Here is an 18,811-nt window from a genome sequence, read left to right as displayed (position 1 = left end):
TTGATTACTTCTTTTACTAAATTTTGATGTATTATAATTTTAAAAAATATAATAAATGAATTAAGTTTATATTTAATATTTTTAATTTAAATTGAACTTAAGAAGAATTTTAAAGTTTATTTTTAAGACTGAACCAAACTCAAACCAATAATTCTACGTTGACTCAGCCTCACACAAGCCAGAGTTTTAATCCGTACCCTTAAACAATGTGATGTGAAGTTGTGCCCAACATTTTTGTATTGATTCAACACATAAGTCATCATGACCGAGCAATGGACGTTTGGATGTCTGAAAATACCAAATTGAAGTGCTAAAATGGGACCCATCAGTTGGTGATAATCGATGTTGATCTTGATCTCATCTAGAATCGTCTCTTTTTGTCACACTGAGTTATGTGTGTTGTTGGTTAATGATAGGCAACTCAAACATTCATCAATCCTTAAACCTCCTTTAACTTCTTCTTCTTCTTTTTTTTTTTTTTATTTAATTATAAAATTAAAAATCAGGATTTTCATTTTGTGGAGTGAGTGAAATTTTTATATTTAAATTTTGGAATGATTTTTTTAAAGTTTTAGTCAATTAATTTATTTATTTTTAAATATAATAAAATTTAAGAATTTTGAATTGGATGCTTTTATAAAATGACAAAAAAAAAGAAGAAATAATCCAGCCAACAATCTCTTTACTATTGTTTAGTAATTACAAAATATTAACATTAAATGAAACAATAAAGCCGAGTAATAAATAAATTATGCAGGAAACTAAATAAATATATTGAATCCACCCATAACCTAACTTTGCATCATCTATCCGCAACTTTCCACTAACATTAATGCCTTTTAAATCTTTCAAGTAATAAATAAAACTTAAGAGTCCTAATATTGTTTAGGTTATAATTGGTCATAGGCACTTATATTTTCATAAATTTAGAAGTTAATCTATATACTTTTATTTTAAGAAATTTAATCTTTCTATTTTTATATTTCAAAATTTATGTCCAAATGTTAATATTATTATTATTTTTAGTTAAATTTATTGGTGTGACATTTTGAAATAAAAAAATACTCACTTTATTCTTAAATTTAACAAAATAATTTCAAGAGCGTTAATAGTTGGATCTGAATTTGAAATTTTAAAAAGTAAAGAGACTAAATTCTTAAAAATAAAATTATATAGACTAAATTCTGAATTTATAAAAAGCACAGGGACTTATGGAAAATTTTAACCTATTATTTAACTTGAAAGTTGTGCACATTCTGGGACATCTGAATGAAATGAATTCAATCTTGAAAGAAGCTTATTTTTCTAACATTGACAAACAAATTTATATATTGATTGGTTGAGGAGGTAAAATGAAAAGTGGGTAAATTTGTTATTACAGAACAATATCAAATGATAGAGCAGGTAAAGAAACTAATAGTTCCTTAAACTTTCTATTCCGACAAATTATTTTCTCTTACCATATCAAATTCTTGAACAAGATCCTAGGAACCCTCCCAATTCTAAATCTATATTAATATAATCCCCATTCAAAAAGCCAGAAGGAGCATGAATCCAGAAAGCAAAGCCAAATACCCCACCTGGAAATTCCGGCTCGCACCACCAAAGTTCTGGTCAATAGGGTAAAGGCTCCCTGGTGGACCAGTTGTGTATATAATAGATGGTGGAGTAGGGGGAAGTGGACAGCAATGGGTTGGCGGCTTTTTCGGTGTAGGTGGCGGAGACAGCGCCGGTGGTGATGGTGGGGGAGGGCATGGCGGAGGTGGTGGAGGAGGGGTTTGTGTACATGACGGGGTACACTTGACGCCTTGATCACCACTCTCATCAAGCTCCCTTGATTTCAAGCCGTTGATGGGGTATGCAAAGGTGGCGATTACCAAGAATATGGTTACTGCTATTGCCGGCAGATTGAAACGGGTCGTTTTCGTTGACATGGTGGCGAACTGAAGATGAGGAAATTAATTTGCGAAAGAAGAAGAGATAATGGGAGTTTGTAATTGTAAGAGGAAAATGGAGTGAATGAGAGGGGTTGTTAGGGGTTCTTTATTTTGTTTTTCAATTTCTACTACAAGGAGGAATAGGTATAGGATGGTCCAAAAGTAAAGGCCCCCACCATCTAAACTAATGCATATGGGGGAGTTTGAAATGAGAAGGATTAAGTGACGATAGAGTATTTTATTCATAATCACCGACAATCTTAATTTGCATATCAATAATGAAGTTTATAAACCCAAATACAACATTTATTATCTATGAACTGTATGAATCCACCTTGGAATGCTTCATGTTGTGCACACATGGCATGATTAGTTCATTGAAACAGAGGTCTAATCATTCAAGTTTTGATAACTACATACCAGGGATGCCATTCAAATCAATCAACGTGTTAAAGAAATATATGGCCTATCCTTTTTAATTTATTCTTGTTAAATAAATTGATTTTAACTCAATTTGCATACAAAATTATGGGCATATGATTAGTGATTTAACGAAAAATAAACGAAATTCATAATGGACTTGAAGCTGGCGTTGAAACTTGAAAGAGGTCAACAATCGCTTGGATTGCATTGGGATTTCTATCATTTTATTTATTAAACTACATTTATGTACCCTACTAATAATTTAAAGTTTGGTAGATTTTATTATCATTTATTTAGTTTTTTAATATTTAATATAATTTCAAATTATTTCAAGTGAATTATTTTAATTAATTTTATTTTTAATTAAATAGATTTTAATTTCCAATTTTTATTGAAAATGCAAAAATCATTTAACTTTTAAAACTTTTTTTTGTAATTGTTCATAAATTTTTGAGCTTGACAAAAAAATATAAATCATTAGAGCTAAAAGAGTTGTTTTATTTTTTTATAACAATCATATCATCAATTTTAGTGGGAAAATTGACGGAGAAATCAAGATTTTAAATGAAAAAGTATAGAAACTTATTGTCCCAAAACTAGACTAAATTTTAAATTTCAACAAGATATAAGTAATTTTAGTATATTTAAACCTAAATAAAAATAACTTATTTGAATAAACTTTCAAAAGAAGTTATTTGATTCTTTGCTAAAGAGAGTATGTACAGACTAATGTCACTATCGGTAGGTATGGTGGGTGAGAAATGGCTTTCGTCAGTGTTATATAATCTTATTCCAATATAGTTATTGGAGAAATATAAGTATATATGTTATAGTACCCAAGCAATTAGCTCGATAGTTACGTTGGTAAAAAGTTTCCTACCCAAATATTAAGATTGGAAAAAGTTCACAACATGGTATAATTCTAAAAAAAAAAATTTAATAGGAAGTGAAAATACAACATGTTAACAAGGAAGATAATAGGATTGCGGATGCTTTGGCTAAACAGGCCCTTAGATGGGAGTTAAATTTTTACAAATTTTTGTAGGTATGATCATATTTTAAAGCTCATTCATAATGATTTAAAGGGATTGATTATGACTGAATGAGTTATTTGTAATAGTTTCTACAACCTTTATTTACCAAAATAAAAACTAATAAACCAAAATAATTACTAATTTGATAATAAATGATTATATCAATTGCTAATGCAAATAAGTTTATTGTTCACTAAAAGGGATTTTAACATTTTAAAAGAAAAAGTAGGAAGAAAAGTTAAACATGGTGATGATTAAACTAATTTCATGATAATGATTCTTGTTTGATGTTTGTTGTAAAGGCTTAATTTGGCTCTGGATGTTCAAGTTTTAAATGTTGTTATAGATGATTCTACACTAGTTTTGGTTCCAAGATGAATTAACCTCATTTTCTCCCATGTCAATAACTGAGAGCATGGATTGGTTTTCTCCTTTGTCAATCCAAAAAAAACTGAGCATGGAGTGGAAATGGTTCTTATTTTATTTATGTTTTCAAAATAATTTTGACAATAAATAAAAAAGGTAAATTTTTATCGAGTCCCTTTTTCTTCTCTGTTTTGCCTTTTCAGTGTGTCCCACAAACCACGTGTCATTTTTTTAGTGAGCCAGACGTTCTTGTATGTCAAAAATTAATACCGTCGGCTAAAGTATCAAAAAATTGCAGATACCACGTTAACAATTTTGTCAAAGTAGGGGGAGATTTTTTTGTCATTATCCCATTAAAAAAAAGGCTTTATTCATAATTTTACCTTTGAACTAAACTCAAATTTTCACATTGGTACCTAAATTTCTTTTTGTCTAATTTTGGTACCTAAATTTTCTATTTTACTTTTTGGCCCCTAAAACTAACGGTATTAAAAAAATCCTCAACCAATGAAGATGTACCTCGTGTCAATCATTGATCATTAATGTTGCTGATGGTTGGTCAAAAATTTAAAATGTAAAAAATTAAAAATTGTAAAAATTATTAAAAAATAAACATTATTTTAAAATTATTAAAAATTGTAGAATTTATTAAACTTATCAAAAAGCTAGTTAAAACTGAATTTATTGCTCAGAGGTTATTTCTACAAGGGATAAAGACAAAAATCCTGTTTTAATGTAATTGTCAATATGGTACCTCTACTTTTAATTTGTCTGATTTAGTACCTCAATTTTTCTTATGCTTAACTTTTTGATACCTCGGGCTGACGGTGTTAAATTCTATCAGATTTTTGCATGTGACCCAATTTTAAGATGCCAAGTGTCACTTTTGTCAGAATTTTTATTTTAAAATATGCTAGGACCTCAAAATTAAATATTCCAAATTTATTTTTAACCAAAATAAAACAAAATAAAACTTCAAATAAAATTTCTCAAATTTCTCCTAGTTCTTCGACTCAAAAACAAGTTCAACTTTTTTTAATATCTTAATTTTCAGTTTTTTTTTTTAATTTCAACATAATCTATTTGTATTTAGAAAGTTTATTTTAGAAGACTTTCTGATCTAATAAATTATCAATTGGTAAGAAAAAACCCAGCATCTACAACACAAAGCTTTCATCTCCGTAGCCTTCAATGCCAAAAATATTTGTCTTCAACCAAGCCTTTATCTCCAGCGATCTTGTTAAAAAAAAATGTTTCTAACCAGTATTTCTGTAATAAAAAAAAAAAAACCAACTCCTTTTTTAAAATTATAGAAGACTGCATAACTTTAGAGCACAACCAATTTGGAAAAATATAGCAAATTAATGCAATAAAAAACAAACTTATGAATGAATAAGTGCTACCAATACTCAATAAAAATTATCTGTCAAATATATAAAAGTTTCGAAACTTAGTAACATACTAGAGATTAATTACAACTTAAATCCTTATTAAACAACAGCCAAAATAGCAAGATGCATGCGATATAATGAGAAACATCAATATAAAGTGAGCTGTTTGGAGATATGTCTTTAATGTTATCTCAATCCAATTTTCACAACCTAATGGATTCAATTGTTTGATCCGATCTAATCCAATCCAATTTTCAAGATAAGTCGTTTCAAGTAGATTGATCTTTATATATAGAGGGGCTTGCATACTTCACATTATCAACAACATTTAAAGTCCAAATATTTTATTTCATAAATTGTTAACTTTGTATATGGTAAGTAATATCCTATCGCAATGTTAGTCGAAAAGGCCACTACCATTGACACTAGCCACATCAAATAAACTTGTCATTCAAAATCAAGTTTAATCGATGTAGCTTCATTGAAGAGAAAAATAAAAGGATTTATTACAATTGCAACTCAAATTTTACAAATAAAATTCTTTAATTTATTTCAAATTTTAAATCTTATTCCATGTATAATAAAATACATAGAATGATTCACAAGATTTCCATAATCATTCCGAGCAAAGGTTACATCTCTTGCTCTAAGCTCTTTCATAAATTCCCAAAAAAAAAAGCTTGATCATAGCTTATGAATTTAAAGTATGTACATATATATATATATATATATATATATATGAGAATGAAAATGTAGGGTGAGGTTGGGGAGGATACGGAAAATTGAATATGTGAATGAACCCCTATCTTCCATTGCTCTGATTTGTTTATTTATTTAGAATATACGTAATTTCTCACATCTGGGGTTGCTATGACGTTACCGGGATTTGGCAGCTCCCTCCTTCATTGATTGGCACGAAACTCACCCTTCTCTGCATGAATAAAAATGAATCAAATATTTCAGTTTGAAAATACTAATGTTGTCGAACCATTTTTTTTGTAAGGTTTTGATGCTTTTAACTATTTATTTTGCATTAGATTTATATTTAAACGGGAATAAACTATATATGGGTGTTTCCCTTTCACCTTCATCTTTAATTTCTGTTGTAATAAAATAATATGCATGCATCCCGTTAGAAGGCGTGCATGCACGTCTTGAAAGTTGAAATAGAAGAAATTAACTACAATATTTATCATGGGAAATGACGTAAAATATAAAGAGATATGTGATGATTTTAAATGTGATTAATATGGCATACTAAAAATTTACATGACACAAAGAAATCTCAAAGAAGAGATGCATGTAATTAATTGTAGAGCTAATATCCAGATGTGATCAAATGCATTGAAAAGCCCAATTAGTTAATGATATGAAGTCGTCCTAAACTTATTATAATTTTTGTACTTAGGACTAGTGTGCTTTGTTTTGGTACACCCACTTCCAAATATCCCTTAATTTCTTCCCATTCCTTACGTCATACCATTCACACTTTGCAACTAAACGGATAAACATTACTAAATAAATGTCAACTGTTATGAGTTAGGCTCATTTAGCATTATTTTTTTTATAGAGTTTAGTTTACAACAAAATTAGGCTTACAAGAAAAAAAAATTAATAAATTTTATTATTATTTATATTCAAAATTTATAGTTATTATTTTCAATAATATTATCTTTAAAATTTAAATTTATATTATTTTTTAAAAATATAATATATTTTATTAGTCCACCCAATATTTATTATTGAGTGTGTGAAACCATGATTTTAATAATACAACCTTAAGAGATTTTTCAAAGAAAACGCTAAACATAGCCTTAAATCTAGCTTAAGAAAACAAACAAACAAACAAAGCTAATGAAAAGAGGAAGAATTGGTGGTGAGAACAAACCTGTCTGCCCTTGAAACCTTGTGCGACGGCGCTTCCTTGGTCACCTTTCCAATGCAGTAGCTGTGGTTTCACCGTGCAAAGCTGCATGATTTTGTGAGCAGCGTCGGCCTCGTTTTCGCCTTCTTTCATCAACCTCTCCACTTCCGCCTTGGGAATCCTCATCTTAACCCTCACTGCTCCACATTTAGACCCTTCACTTTTGTGTTTGAGGAGTGAGAGGTCCGACACAGATCTCCTCGACAACCTCAGGCTCTCCAGCCTGTCTTTAGCACTCATGTTTAAACCCGATCGAACCCTCCTTGGAACCCTTTCCTCAGGCAACTCTACCAAGAAATAAAGCCTGTTGGGTTCCAGTTTCTGAAATGGAAACAATGCTTTTGCTCCAATACCATAACGTTTAACCGCCTCTGATTCTAACAAAACATGTCCTGGATAATCCTTAACAACCTCTTCAGCTGTCACTGGTGTCTTCAACTTGAATGTTTCCCCATTTATCTTCATCACTTTGCTACTCCTTTTCCCACCCAAACTATTCCCCATTTTCAACCACTCAGGATTATTTAACAACAAAACTGGCTTGGTTTCTCTTTGGCTTACTTTAAAGCAACAAGATTAATTTATGGTGGGTGTAACATTAGGGTATTTATATATACATGTGTGTTTTTTTTTTGGCAATGCCAGAGAACACAAGTACGTAAGATATCGCTTTCACATTAAATTTAAAAAAAATACATCACACATATATAACTAACAAAATTTTAGGCTTTGAATAATTTAACTAGATAATTTTAATATATACTAGTTATTAACGTTAGTTTAGCAATATTTTTTAAAAATAATTTTGAGTTAAAAATATTTTTGAGTAATAAAATTTTTTATTTATGAAAAAATTGAAAACATCTTATTTAATAATATTTTTATTTCAAAAGTGTTTTTTTTAATTGCTTCGAAAATAAAGTTAAACGGACTCTAACTCAAATTAAATTAAACACAATATTAAGATAACACCAAATAAAATAAAAATACATAAACTATTTATGTATCAAAATTATAGAAATATCTAATATTTTAAAATAATTATAATACCTTAATCATATAAGGTATATAAGCATTTTAGAAAATAACCCTCTGTTTCATTGTAAATTCTGACCAGCAATTATTTTCATTACTTAAAGCTTCATCTATTATAATATTAATATAATTGTTGGATAACACATCTTAATCAATATAGTAATTCATTTAATTTAAAACGGATATAAAATTTTCTTTTATATTTAGAATCAATTCTCTTAACTCGATTTCTATTTAAAATTCATCTAATTATTATTTTTAACTTTTTTTTATTTGTAAACCCATTTAGTTCAATACGTTTTAATTATTAAATATAATAAATCTATAGGGAAGTGAGTGAAGAAAAGGACATGGAATTTATGGGGGTGGATAACGAAATGGTTGATGTTGTCTTGTTTGTGGTGTCAAAAGTAGTTTAGGATCATGGCACTCCCACATGGGATTAAGACAGCACATGTGGGAATATTAATTTAACAAAATCCACATGTGCTAATTTGACAACTAGGGGAAAGAATCCATTTTTTCCCATTGTTCCTACCAGGCATTAGAACGACTGCTAAGCTTGATTTAGAATGAAACAAGGTCTAAATTGACATTCCGCTCATCTATTTGGATTTTCACAATTACTTGCTACCTTATCTAAGTTTAATTAAATCTCATCTACTTCACCCAATTCTATCAAAACAATTGCTAATGCAAAGGCCTAATAATATATTAAGCTTTGCAGCGTAATAATGTGTAATTCTTGTTGGAAACATTGTAATTTATGGGAACTTTGAGGCATATTCTCAATAGGTAAAAGTAGAAAGTTGAATCATAAAATTATGGTTTCATATTTATGATAACCCACTAAAAATATAATTGAATGATTAAGTTTAGAATTTTATCTCGTGTATAGGAAAGGTGTAGGTCTAAACTCATTGAGGTTGGGGCGTACTCATGCAATGTGGGCAATGCAAAATGTGAAGCCCAACATAAAATTTATTATATACAAAATTTGATATAAAAGGACATATATCCTTATTTGATTTCATTCTAATTAAATTGATATAATTGCCCTTTTAATGCAGATTTTGTCTCATTATACATGGATATTTTCAAAAATTCCTCCACTTTAAATGCTTATAAAAGGCTAAGACTTCTTCAAAAATTTTTTACTTAATCTCACTCTCTCACACCGAGATTATTTTCTCTCCAAAATTCTTCTCTTTTCCTCTTTATATTTTTCAATGTTTCGGTGATAGAAAAAGGCATCGCTTGTTTATGCAGAGGTGCTACTGTTTCGATCATTGTGTTGTTGTATCCTGGGATATATTCGACCAACGTTTCTCCAAGTACTAAAGGAGCGGTCGAATCTGTCTTAAAGAAACTATGTAAAACAGACTTCAACATCCAATAAAACTCATTTCTTCTTTTTGATTTCTGCTTTTTGTTTTATTATTTATTGGTTTTTCATATCCGATAATTTAAATATAAATTATTCAATTATTATTATTATATATATATAAATCTTTGTTTATTTATATTTATATATTTTTTGTTTACTAACGTGTTTTGTCCAACAATTCCAATGTAATTGCGGTATGTTTGGATTGAGAAAGGATATAAAACGGTGACGTCATGTCATCTGTATCCTTATAATTAAAAAGAATTAGATTTCCTTATATAATTACTTACTTCCCTCATAAATATTTTTTCATTCAATTATTCTATAACTAGTGTCCAAACACACTCGATGTGTTTTTAAGAACGTATAATCATTTTTTTTTATTAAAGATGTATTTGGAAAGTCAAATAGGAATTAAATCTGATGTAATTTCTTATAATTAACATGTTTGACATGATTGGGTAACCATTAAAATTAATAAATTCCATTAAATTGAGTGTAATAACCCTTAAAAAAGCTAGAGCAAGACCTAATTGAAAATGAACTGAATTATTAATTGTGTCATAAAGACCCTTATGGCCCCACCCCAATCGTCTTCCTGGAGGAATATATGCTTCTAAAATATCTTTTATACTATGATCAATTCTAAAATTAGTTCTATACACGTGACTTGCTATTAGGAAAAGAATTGGAATAACTAAATGATGGTGCAATATCAGTCAGCCATAAACTTTGCGTTTGTGGATGGAATCCCCCGAGAAGGGTTAGAATGGTAGTTCCGATCCTTGGAAGGTACCAAATAAATGACTACTTGAATCGAGGTTTTGAGCATAAAGATTTTGTTGACCTGAAAAAAATGGGCATAACCCTTGGGGATGTGATAATACATCTAAGAAATTATTCCATCGAACATATTCCTCCCAAGATTTAAAAAATAGCGAAGTGGACTAAGTGTCTCGTCCAAGCCAAGGAACTTACTCCGAATAATCTTGACAAATGATGATTGAGACGAGATTTAACATTTTTGAACCACGAAGCGCTAAATTTGAGATACTATGTACAGTACATATATTTAATTGGATTCATCTATATTAAGCTTGTATCTTTATACATTACAATTGTGAAAATAAAATAAAATAAAATAAAAAAACGCACAAATTTTAATTGGAAACCCTTTTGGGAAAAAAAACCACGGGTAGAGGAGAAGAAAATTCACTATGTCGAATTCGAATGATTACAAGAGGAATAGACTATGTCTATTTATAGACTTGTAAAGCCATATTCTAGTAAGATTGAAACACCTTATTCTAATCAATATAAAATAGATGGAGTTTAATAAGGTTTAAAAAACCTTATTCTAAAATAAAATAAAAGAAGTGTAGTTCTATATAGATTTTACTTTTATTTTATTTTACCACCGTATTTTATTTAAATAATGATTCGAGTCATTTAATTCTAACAACAATAATAGAAATAAATAGTATGGTAGAAAGATTTACTTTTTGTTTACCATACTATCAAGTTTTATAAGATATTGTTGATTCTAGTCCATTCATTTTATTTAAGACGTGAGATTTGAATTTTTTTTTTCTTAACTCCTTGATAAAAAGCCAAGTTTCATTCAAATTAATCACTTTGACTGACAATTTTTACATATATTATAAGAAAAAAAGTAGTAGGAATTAGAATGAAAAGCGTTGCAGCAATAAATGTGAGAATATTTACTTCCATAATTTCATTGTTTTTTTTTTACTTCGCAATAATTCGAGATTTAATCTCATAAAAATGATAAATTTGTTGCTTGTAAATTCAATACAATAACTTATATTTCAATGACATCAAATCAAATCAATATTATGAATAACAATATTTAGGCTATCAAATCGATTCACCGTCAAGTATTGAATAGTATAACATAGGAAGATATTTTATCCAGACCTAATACAAAAAGTAATGCATGGTCCAATCAAAAGAATTCATTTCCTTTATTTATATATATTCTTTTCTGATTGGAGCTTATAGGTAGAAAAGAATAAATTTAGATAGTCTTTTATGGCTTTAATGGCAACTAGAGCAGTACGTTTTTGCTTCAGGGGAAGCTACCATTGAAGTTCACTTTGAATCATGAGATTTATGGACATTATTCGTATATATATTTGCACCACCGTTAAAATTAATCGATTTTTTGTCAATTTTAAAAATTATTTCTGGAAAATAGATTAATTTTTTAAAAAATTATTATATTTTTGATATTTAGATGATTCTACATAAAATATTTTTGATTGTTTCTTAATTTTTTAAAATTATTCTTAGCGAAACAAACACACCATCAATTATATTTGTTACAAAATACTATAGAAGCATTTCCTTGTAGCAACCAAAATTTATTTTATAATAAGATCATATTTATAATAATTAACATCTTGTATAAATTTAATAATAAAAATAATTAATTAAAACTTAGTTCGAAGTTACATATATTACATATATGAGAGTAAATAGTGGTACATTATAGCTAAAAGGGATAAATTAAGTTGAACATAATTTAAACAAGTACTCATATTTATTTATATTATTAGAATATTAATGATTTATATGGGAAAGTATTTATTATTAAATATTAATAAATTGTAGTATATATTCATAATTAAAATATTAATGTAAATATTTTTCAATAAAATAAAAGATTATTTAAATTTAAAATTTAAAATTATTAAAATATTAATATTTATTATGAGAATAAAACTGTAATACTAAATCATTTATCAAATAATATTTTGTATCAATAAACTGTTATTTTATTAAATATAAATAATTAAACATTTTATCATTTATTAACATTTTATGTCAATATTTAATATATTAAAAATAAAATAAAAATTTGTAATAGGCCAATTTTGGCCTAGACTAAAAAAATCAATGAGAAATAGAGGCTAAATCAAAATAAAATAAGTCTTGTCCATTTACAATAGTCCATACAAACCTAAGCACAGAATGTTCCAAAATAGCCCAATACCCAAAAATAATAATAAAACTAGCCCAAACTTAGGGCCTAAATAGCCCAAGACGAGAAAACATTCTTAGGAAACCCTAGCCACACCAGCCTTACGTCGCTTCAGCAACCTCCAGCAGACAGCCTTTGTACCACCACGTACCTCCGTACTCTTGTACCTACAAGCCAATGCAAAAATGACAACAACAAAGAGACGAAAAGAGAAAAACAGCACAGTAAAGAAATTCTTTGTATTATTTCTTTTTCTCTCAGCTATAAAGCCCAAGAGAAATCGTTTTGTAGCTTCTTTTACATATAGATAGAAAATCAATACAAAAAGACACAATAGCAATCAAAAGAATCAGATCCAAAGTTTAAAAGGTGTCATTTTTTAATCTTTTTCTGGGATTTCTCTTCGTTTTCTCGTTTCCCATTTATTCTTTTGTTTATTTTTGTTTTTACAAATCTATTTTAAATAAAAAGGGGCGGAAAATAGAAGGAAAGGGAAGCTTACTTGGATTCACTCCGGGGGTCGTCGACAGAGGCGGAGGTGCATGAAGCACCGATGAACCCCATGAGCCGGTCAAGGCGGGGATAGAGAGAAAGGGAGGCTTTTCTTTTTTCTTTTTTTCTTTTTATAGAGTAGTGGAAATGGTTGATTTAAATTTTTATTTAGTTTAAATAAGAGAATAAAACGACGCCGTTTAAGGGTTAGTTTCAGAGATCCAAAACGACAGCATTTTGGCCATGACCCGAGACCCGACCCGAGTGTGGCCAAGATCAACGTGTTTTGGCTTCGATGGGCTATTTGCGCCCCTGACCCTTCCTCATTCTTGTTCTTTTAATTTAGTTCTTTTGCTTATTTTTTATTTTTTAATTTGACCCCGTTGATTTTGTCTTGCATTCAATTTAATCCCTCAATTTACCAGGGGGGATGGCATGCTTGGTGGGTTTGGGATATTTTCCCTATTAACCCCTCGCCTTTTAAGCACATCCTATTTTGGTCTTATCATCTACGATTTACACCCTATATTTTTACTCCGGTTTCAATTCAATCCTTGACCTTTTACTTTAAACTGCTTTTATTATATATCATATTAAATTATTTTATATATTATCTATTTTTAAGTTTTCTATATATATTATTTATTTAAAGATGCTTCACATATTATTTATTTTAAATATTTTTCATATATTTTAAACTCTTTTATATGTTATTTTAAAGTATCACATATATTATTGCTTTGTATATTATTTATTTTAATTTATTTTACGTATTTCAAATTATTTTATCTTATTTACTTCAAATTGCTTTATATATTATTTTGCCTCGTTTTCTTCGTTTGTTAATATTGATATCAAAATGGTGTATTATACTGAATATTGCCATCATATGCTTTAGAAATTATTTATTAACATCTTCATATTGTTGATATTCATTAACATGGCATCTAATTCATGTATTATTATTCTATGCTCCATATTGCCTTTTTTATTTTATTTCGTTTAAATCACATCGTGTATTAAGACCTAATGTGTGTATCCGATATCGATCGCTTTATTTTACTCCAAAAAAAAAATACACATCGTTTTAAATTTCATATTTGCTGTCATAAAAAGAAAATTCTCTAATAAAGGCAATATTCCGTGTTTGGAAATTTGAGAGGTCGTGCCCTAACATATTGGGTTTCGATTTTTCTCGTTTGACTCAAATGACCGGATATCCTTTTAAAGTTAAAATGCATGAGTTTTGAAAATCAAAAGACAAGCTTATTCTCGAGGGTTTAAAATGTCGTGCCCTAACGTACTGGATGTGACATTTTATTACTTCGGGACAAGAAGGTCTTTAGCATCCGCTTCGATTTACCTAAACATTTTTTGTAAAATTAACATTAATAAAAAATGAGGATCGTATTTTTAAATTCTTTACGGATTTTTAACTTTCGACATTAAGACATTAATTAATCAATTAGGTACCAATTTTGGGCATTACGAGGGTGTTAATCCTTCCTTGTAAGTAACCGACTCCCGAACCCGTTTTCTCGAATTTCGTAGACCAAAATCACTGTTTTAGTAAGACAAAATATTTTATTAAAACAATCAAATTACGAGGTGATCCGATCACACCTAAACAAAAAAAGATTGGTGGAGACTCTTATGTTCGTTTTCGTTTTCGAAATCAAAGTCGACCCTGTTTTTAAAAAAATGGTTTCGACAGCTTGGCGACTCCGCTGGAGAGTTGAGAGTCAAGCCGTAAATTGATTAATTTATGTCTTTTCGTTGAAAATTAAAAATTTGATTTAAAATACGATCCTTTCATCGCATTTCATCTATCATCTTTGTGATCTTAGTTGAAATATCTACTTTATTGGTTCGAGTTATTAGATGTTTTTGCACATTGCATTGCATGACCGCTCGGTCTTACCCTTTTAAGTGGGAGTGAGAAACTAGTCCCTTGTGAGGTTTTCACCTCCATATAGGATAGTGGATCGCTTCCAGGATACATCCGTACCTATGTTTTTATGAGATTTTCATCTCCATATAGCCATAGGAAAATATATTCCCCTGAACTAAACTCAGTCTATATGAGCCTATCATGGGTGAGGATCGAGAAATCTGCTGGTTCAGATATCTTTTCTTTAGAACCGAACCACATATAGTGAACCGTAAGAGCCCACTCTAGGTAGAGTCGCACTAAACCCTAGTAGTCACCTGAATAGGTGCTCTATTTGTTGTTTATTTCTTCTGTACTGATGTGTTTTGTTTTGTTTTGTTTATGATTGCATTGTATTGTATCATTATAGAAAAGAAGTGTTAATTCATGTTTAGTTCCTAAATATAAAGCTTATCATAGAAAATAGATTTCTTGATAAAGTAGAATATAATACGGCTGTCCGAATATGGTCCGAGTAAACACAACGAGAGAAGGCTAATAGTCCGTGGAGGCATATACTACTATGCTTTACTGCCCGAGGATTCAAGCCGACAAAGATTATTCGTGAGCCATTAACTTCCATAAAGAAGCTAACAAGCCTCACGGGGATGAGTAAGCAATGGGTCACAGCCCGGATCAAGCAAAAAGAAGTTAGTAGAGGCATCAATTGGGAGGTTCGCAAGATTTGATTTTAACATCTGGATAAAAAGAAAAAGATCGATGTCTTCACTTGGAGTACAAGGGTAAGGCCACATATGTAATCCACTTTATGTAAAGAAATTTGTTTTCTAGAAAAGTTGTTCTGATAGAATTGAATTCAGAATCAATGCATCTCTTTCTTTTTGCATTCATCCCATGAATCTGCATTACATTGCATCACATGTATTAGATTTTCACAAAAGGACCCTAATTAAAAAAAAAATCATTTCAGTAATCTAGAAACTAACAACAGTTTACCAACTAGATATCACTACAGTATCCACCGCAAAACCAAAGCAATGGATCAGAGATTGGAAAGATTAGAACAAATGCAAAGAGATATGCAAGATCAATTACAAGCACAGATGCAAGAACAATTATCCAGAATCCAACAAGATATGAGGGAACAAATGCAAGAATCCCAAAATAGTATGATAAGCCAGTTGGCGTAATTGCTGGCTAGAGAACGTGAAAAAGAGAAGAGCACTGTAGTTAACTCGAGGAACGATAATGAAGATCCTGTCTATCCTCCAAGCTTTATCTCGACAAGCATCTAAGCCCAACCAGACGCGTATCCACAAAGGGCACCCGTTACTATCAGGTCCCAACAATATCAGACTGGTACCTCGACATAAATGAACTACCCAATAGGCTTAGGTTCCAATCCAGGGGACAATCCAACCAATCCTGTAGTTCCTAATCTAGACGAAATGGCAGAAATAAAAAAAGTAAGGGTGGAACTGCCAAAACAACTCGAAGATCGGTGCAGGTGGTTGGAAGAAAAACTCAAAGCAATGGAGAATGTTGATTACCATTGTGGGGTTGACGCTAAGGATCTGAGTTTGGTCCCAAATCTATTACTCCCGTCGAAATTCAAGACTCCAAAATTTGAAAAGTATAATAGGACTAGTTGTCTAGAAGCCCACATCACTATATTCTGTTGAAGGATGACAGGATACGTCAATAATGATCAACTGTTAATCCACTGCTTCCAAGACAGTCTGATCGGGTCAGCTACCAAACAGTACAACTAACTGAGTCATGCCAAAATCAATTCATAGAAAGACTTAGCACAAGCTTTTATGAAGTAATATAGTCATGTGGCGGACATGACACCTGAGAGAATCACATTGCAAAAAATGGAGAAGAAGTAAAATGAGAGCTTCAGGCAATATGCCCAAAGATAGAAAGAAGTGGCAACGTAAGTCTAGCCACCTCTTCTAGAGAAAGAAAAACGATGCTTTTTATCAACACTCTGAAAGCCTCATTCATTAACCATATGTTAGGAAGCGCTATGAAGAGCTTCTTAGATATAGTAATGTCTGGCGAGATGATTGAAACGCAATAAGAAGTGGGAAGATAGATGTGAGAGAAAAAGTCAAAAGATCAACCCCAAAGAACAAGGAAAATGAAGTGAATAACCTGAGCATGTATAATAAAGAGTATTCCAAATCGGTTACTGTTGACCAACCAAGGGCCGTAACCATTAGCTACCAAGGCCCTCCAAGGAAAGAATCCAATTCGAGGCCAAATACAAAACACTTATCTCGATAACATATAGAAAGCTGTATTAGAATCTGTTTGACACACATGTGGTATCCCCATTTTACTCGAAACCCTTGTAACCTCCATTCTCGAAATGGTATGATATGAATGCTCAATACGAATACCATGCAGAAATAACATGACACTCAATTGAGAACTGCACCACATTTAAAAAGTTAATCAAAAGGTTCATTAAGATGGGCATCGTGAAATTTGATGATCCATCGGGACCTCATGTAGCAGGAAATTCGTTACCCAGTCATTCAGATCAAAGGGTAAATGCGATAATTGGGAAGCAAGGAAATAGAACCAAAACCAATGTTGCAGAAGTAAAAACCTCACTAAAATGGGTTTTGAAACAAATGATAGACATGGGATTAATAATTCAGGATTCGAAGAAGATACCCAAAGGGATGAGGAGCTATTATGAGTTCCACACGGAAGAAGGTCATGAAATCCAAGAGTGCGCTGAATTCAAAGCTTTAATGCAAAGTTTAATGGATAACAAAGAGTTGGAATTCTTTGAAAAGGTTAGAAACCCAGAAGGAATGTTAGGAAATCTGAACATTAATGCCATATACAAAGAGGGAGATGGGGAAGAGAATTTATTAGGCATCTGCCCTTATATACTTGGGAGTGTTTTGAACAATGTGACTGTGGAAGAGATCCTTGTATTTCTTAGAACCAATTTAAAGTAATATTCAAAACACGTTTGTTGCTTTAAGCCTAGAAGCAATAAGAATCCTTCTGTGAAATAGGCTTATGTCCAATATCTTTATTTCAATAAAATGCATCTTTGTTATCGTTTTAAGCAAATATTCTTTACAAATAATTATTTTTAGATTCTTTTATTCTTTGGACTTTCTTTCAAATATGCTTTTGTCCTTCATTCATGATCATACCATACAAATAATTATTCTTAGATTCATTTATTCTTTGGAATATTCTTTTATACCTACAACAGGTCTCCAGATATCAACGACATGAACAACGCTGTTACTAACCTAGAATCTTCTTCTGAGCAAGATATGTGTCTAGAGGGATCTCAGGAATTTGAAAATGATAGAGATTGTAGCATATCTCTTGATTTTTTAATGATGGTAGAACAAGATGAGAAATAGACCCTACCTTACAAAGGGTCAATGGACTTCACGAGCCTAGGAGAAGAAAAAGAGGTGAAGATTGGAGCCTATATTACCACAGAAACAAAACGAGACGTTATTAAGTTATTCCAAGAATTCAAAGATGTTTTCGCACGATCGTATCAAGATATGCCTGGGTTACTAAGACGTGTGGATGCTGTTAAGACTAGAAAAATCTTAGAAGAGGTCTATAAGGGTGTTTGAAGAACACATGCTAATGGTTCTATAATAGCCAAGTAAATCATGAAGTTTGGATATTGTTGGTCCACCATGGAAGGGGATCGCATCAGTTATAGCATAAATGTCAAATTTATGGAGACAAGATTCATGTGCCTCCTTTCATTTCTTCATAAACTTTTTCTATGTGGGGCATGAATGTTATCGAGTCGATCTCGTTTAAAGCTTCTAGCAGACACCATCATCTTTATAGTTATCGGTTATTTCACTAAATGGGTAAAAGTCGCTTCATATGCCATTATTACAAAGCTGACAGTCATAAAAA

At 30.5% G+C, this 18,811-nt stretch overlaps 2 protein-coding genes and 1 long non-coding RNA gene across 3 annotated transcripts; all 3 read right to left on the bottom strand.

The window, feature by feature from the left end:
• Positions 1-1,297: 1,297 nt before the first annotated feature.
• On the bottom strand, positions 1,298-2,208 carry LOC108478507 (uncharacterized). Its single transcript, XM_017780966.2, has one exon. It carries the CDS (start codon positions 1,932-1,934, stop codon positions 1,530-1,532), a length of 405 nt encoding a protein of 134 aa, XP_017636455.1. The 5' UTR covers positions 1,935-2,208; the 3' UTR covers positions 1,298-1,529.
• Positions 2,209-5,933: 3,725 nt separating this feature from the next.
• On the bottom strand, positions 5,934-7,694 carry LOC108477586 (uncharacterized protein At1g66480-like). Its single transcript, XM_017780116.2, has 2 exons — positions 7,040-7,694; positions 5,934-6,082 (listed from the first exon to the last, which is right to left on the bottom strand). The coding sequence occupies exons 1-2, from the start codon at positions 7,577-7,579 to the stop codon at positions 6,020-6,022; spliced, it is 603 nt and encodes a 200-aa protein (XP_017635605.1). The 5' UTR covers positions 7,580-7,694; the 3' UTR covers positions 5,934-6,019.
• A 4,719-nt stretch (positions 7,695-12,413) lies between these two features.
• LOC108479107 (uncharacterized) lies at positions 12,414-13,128 on the bottom strand. The gene is made up of 2 exons (XR_001870417.2): positions 13,004-13,128; positions 12,414-12,668 (listed from the first exon to the last, which is right to left on the bottom strand). It is a non-coding gene; the product is annotated as an uncharacterized LOC108479107 (long non-coding RNA).
• Positions 13,129-18,811: the final 5,683 nt, after the last annotated feature.

The sequence above is a fragment of the Gossypium arboreum genome, chromosome 12, assembly GCF_025698485.1.
Source record: "Gossypium arboreum isolate Shixiya-1 chromosome 12, ASM2569848v2, whole genome shotgun sequence".
NCBI lineage: Eukaryota > Viridiplantae > Streptophyta > Magnoliopsida > Malvales > Malvaceae > Gossypium > Gossypium arboreum.
The sequence above is the reverse complement of the archived record's forward strand: the minus strand, read 5'-3'. Positions and strand labels throughout refer to the sequence as shown.

Bases quoted from the DNA above. Each gene is read 5' to 3' on its own strand.
- LOC108478507 (XM_017780966.2), bottom strand. From the start codon at position 1,934: ATGTCAACGAAAACGACCCGTTTCAATCTGCCGGCAATAGCAGTAACC.
- LOC108477586 (XM_017780116.2), bottom strand. From the start codon at position 7,579: ATGGGGAATAGTTTGGGTGGGAAAAGGAGTAGCAAAGTGATGAAGATA. The intron at 6,083-7,039 runs GTTTGTTCTCAC...TTATTCATGCAG, and splicing joins AAGGTTTCAAGGGCAGACAG to AGAAGGGTGAGTTTCGTGCC.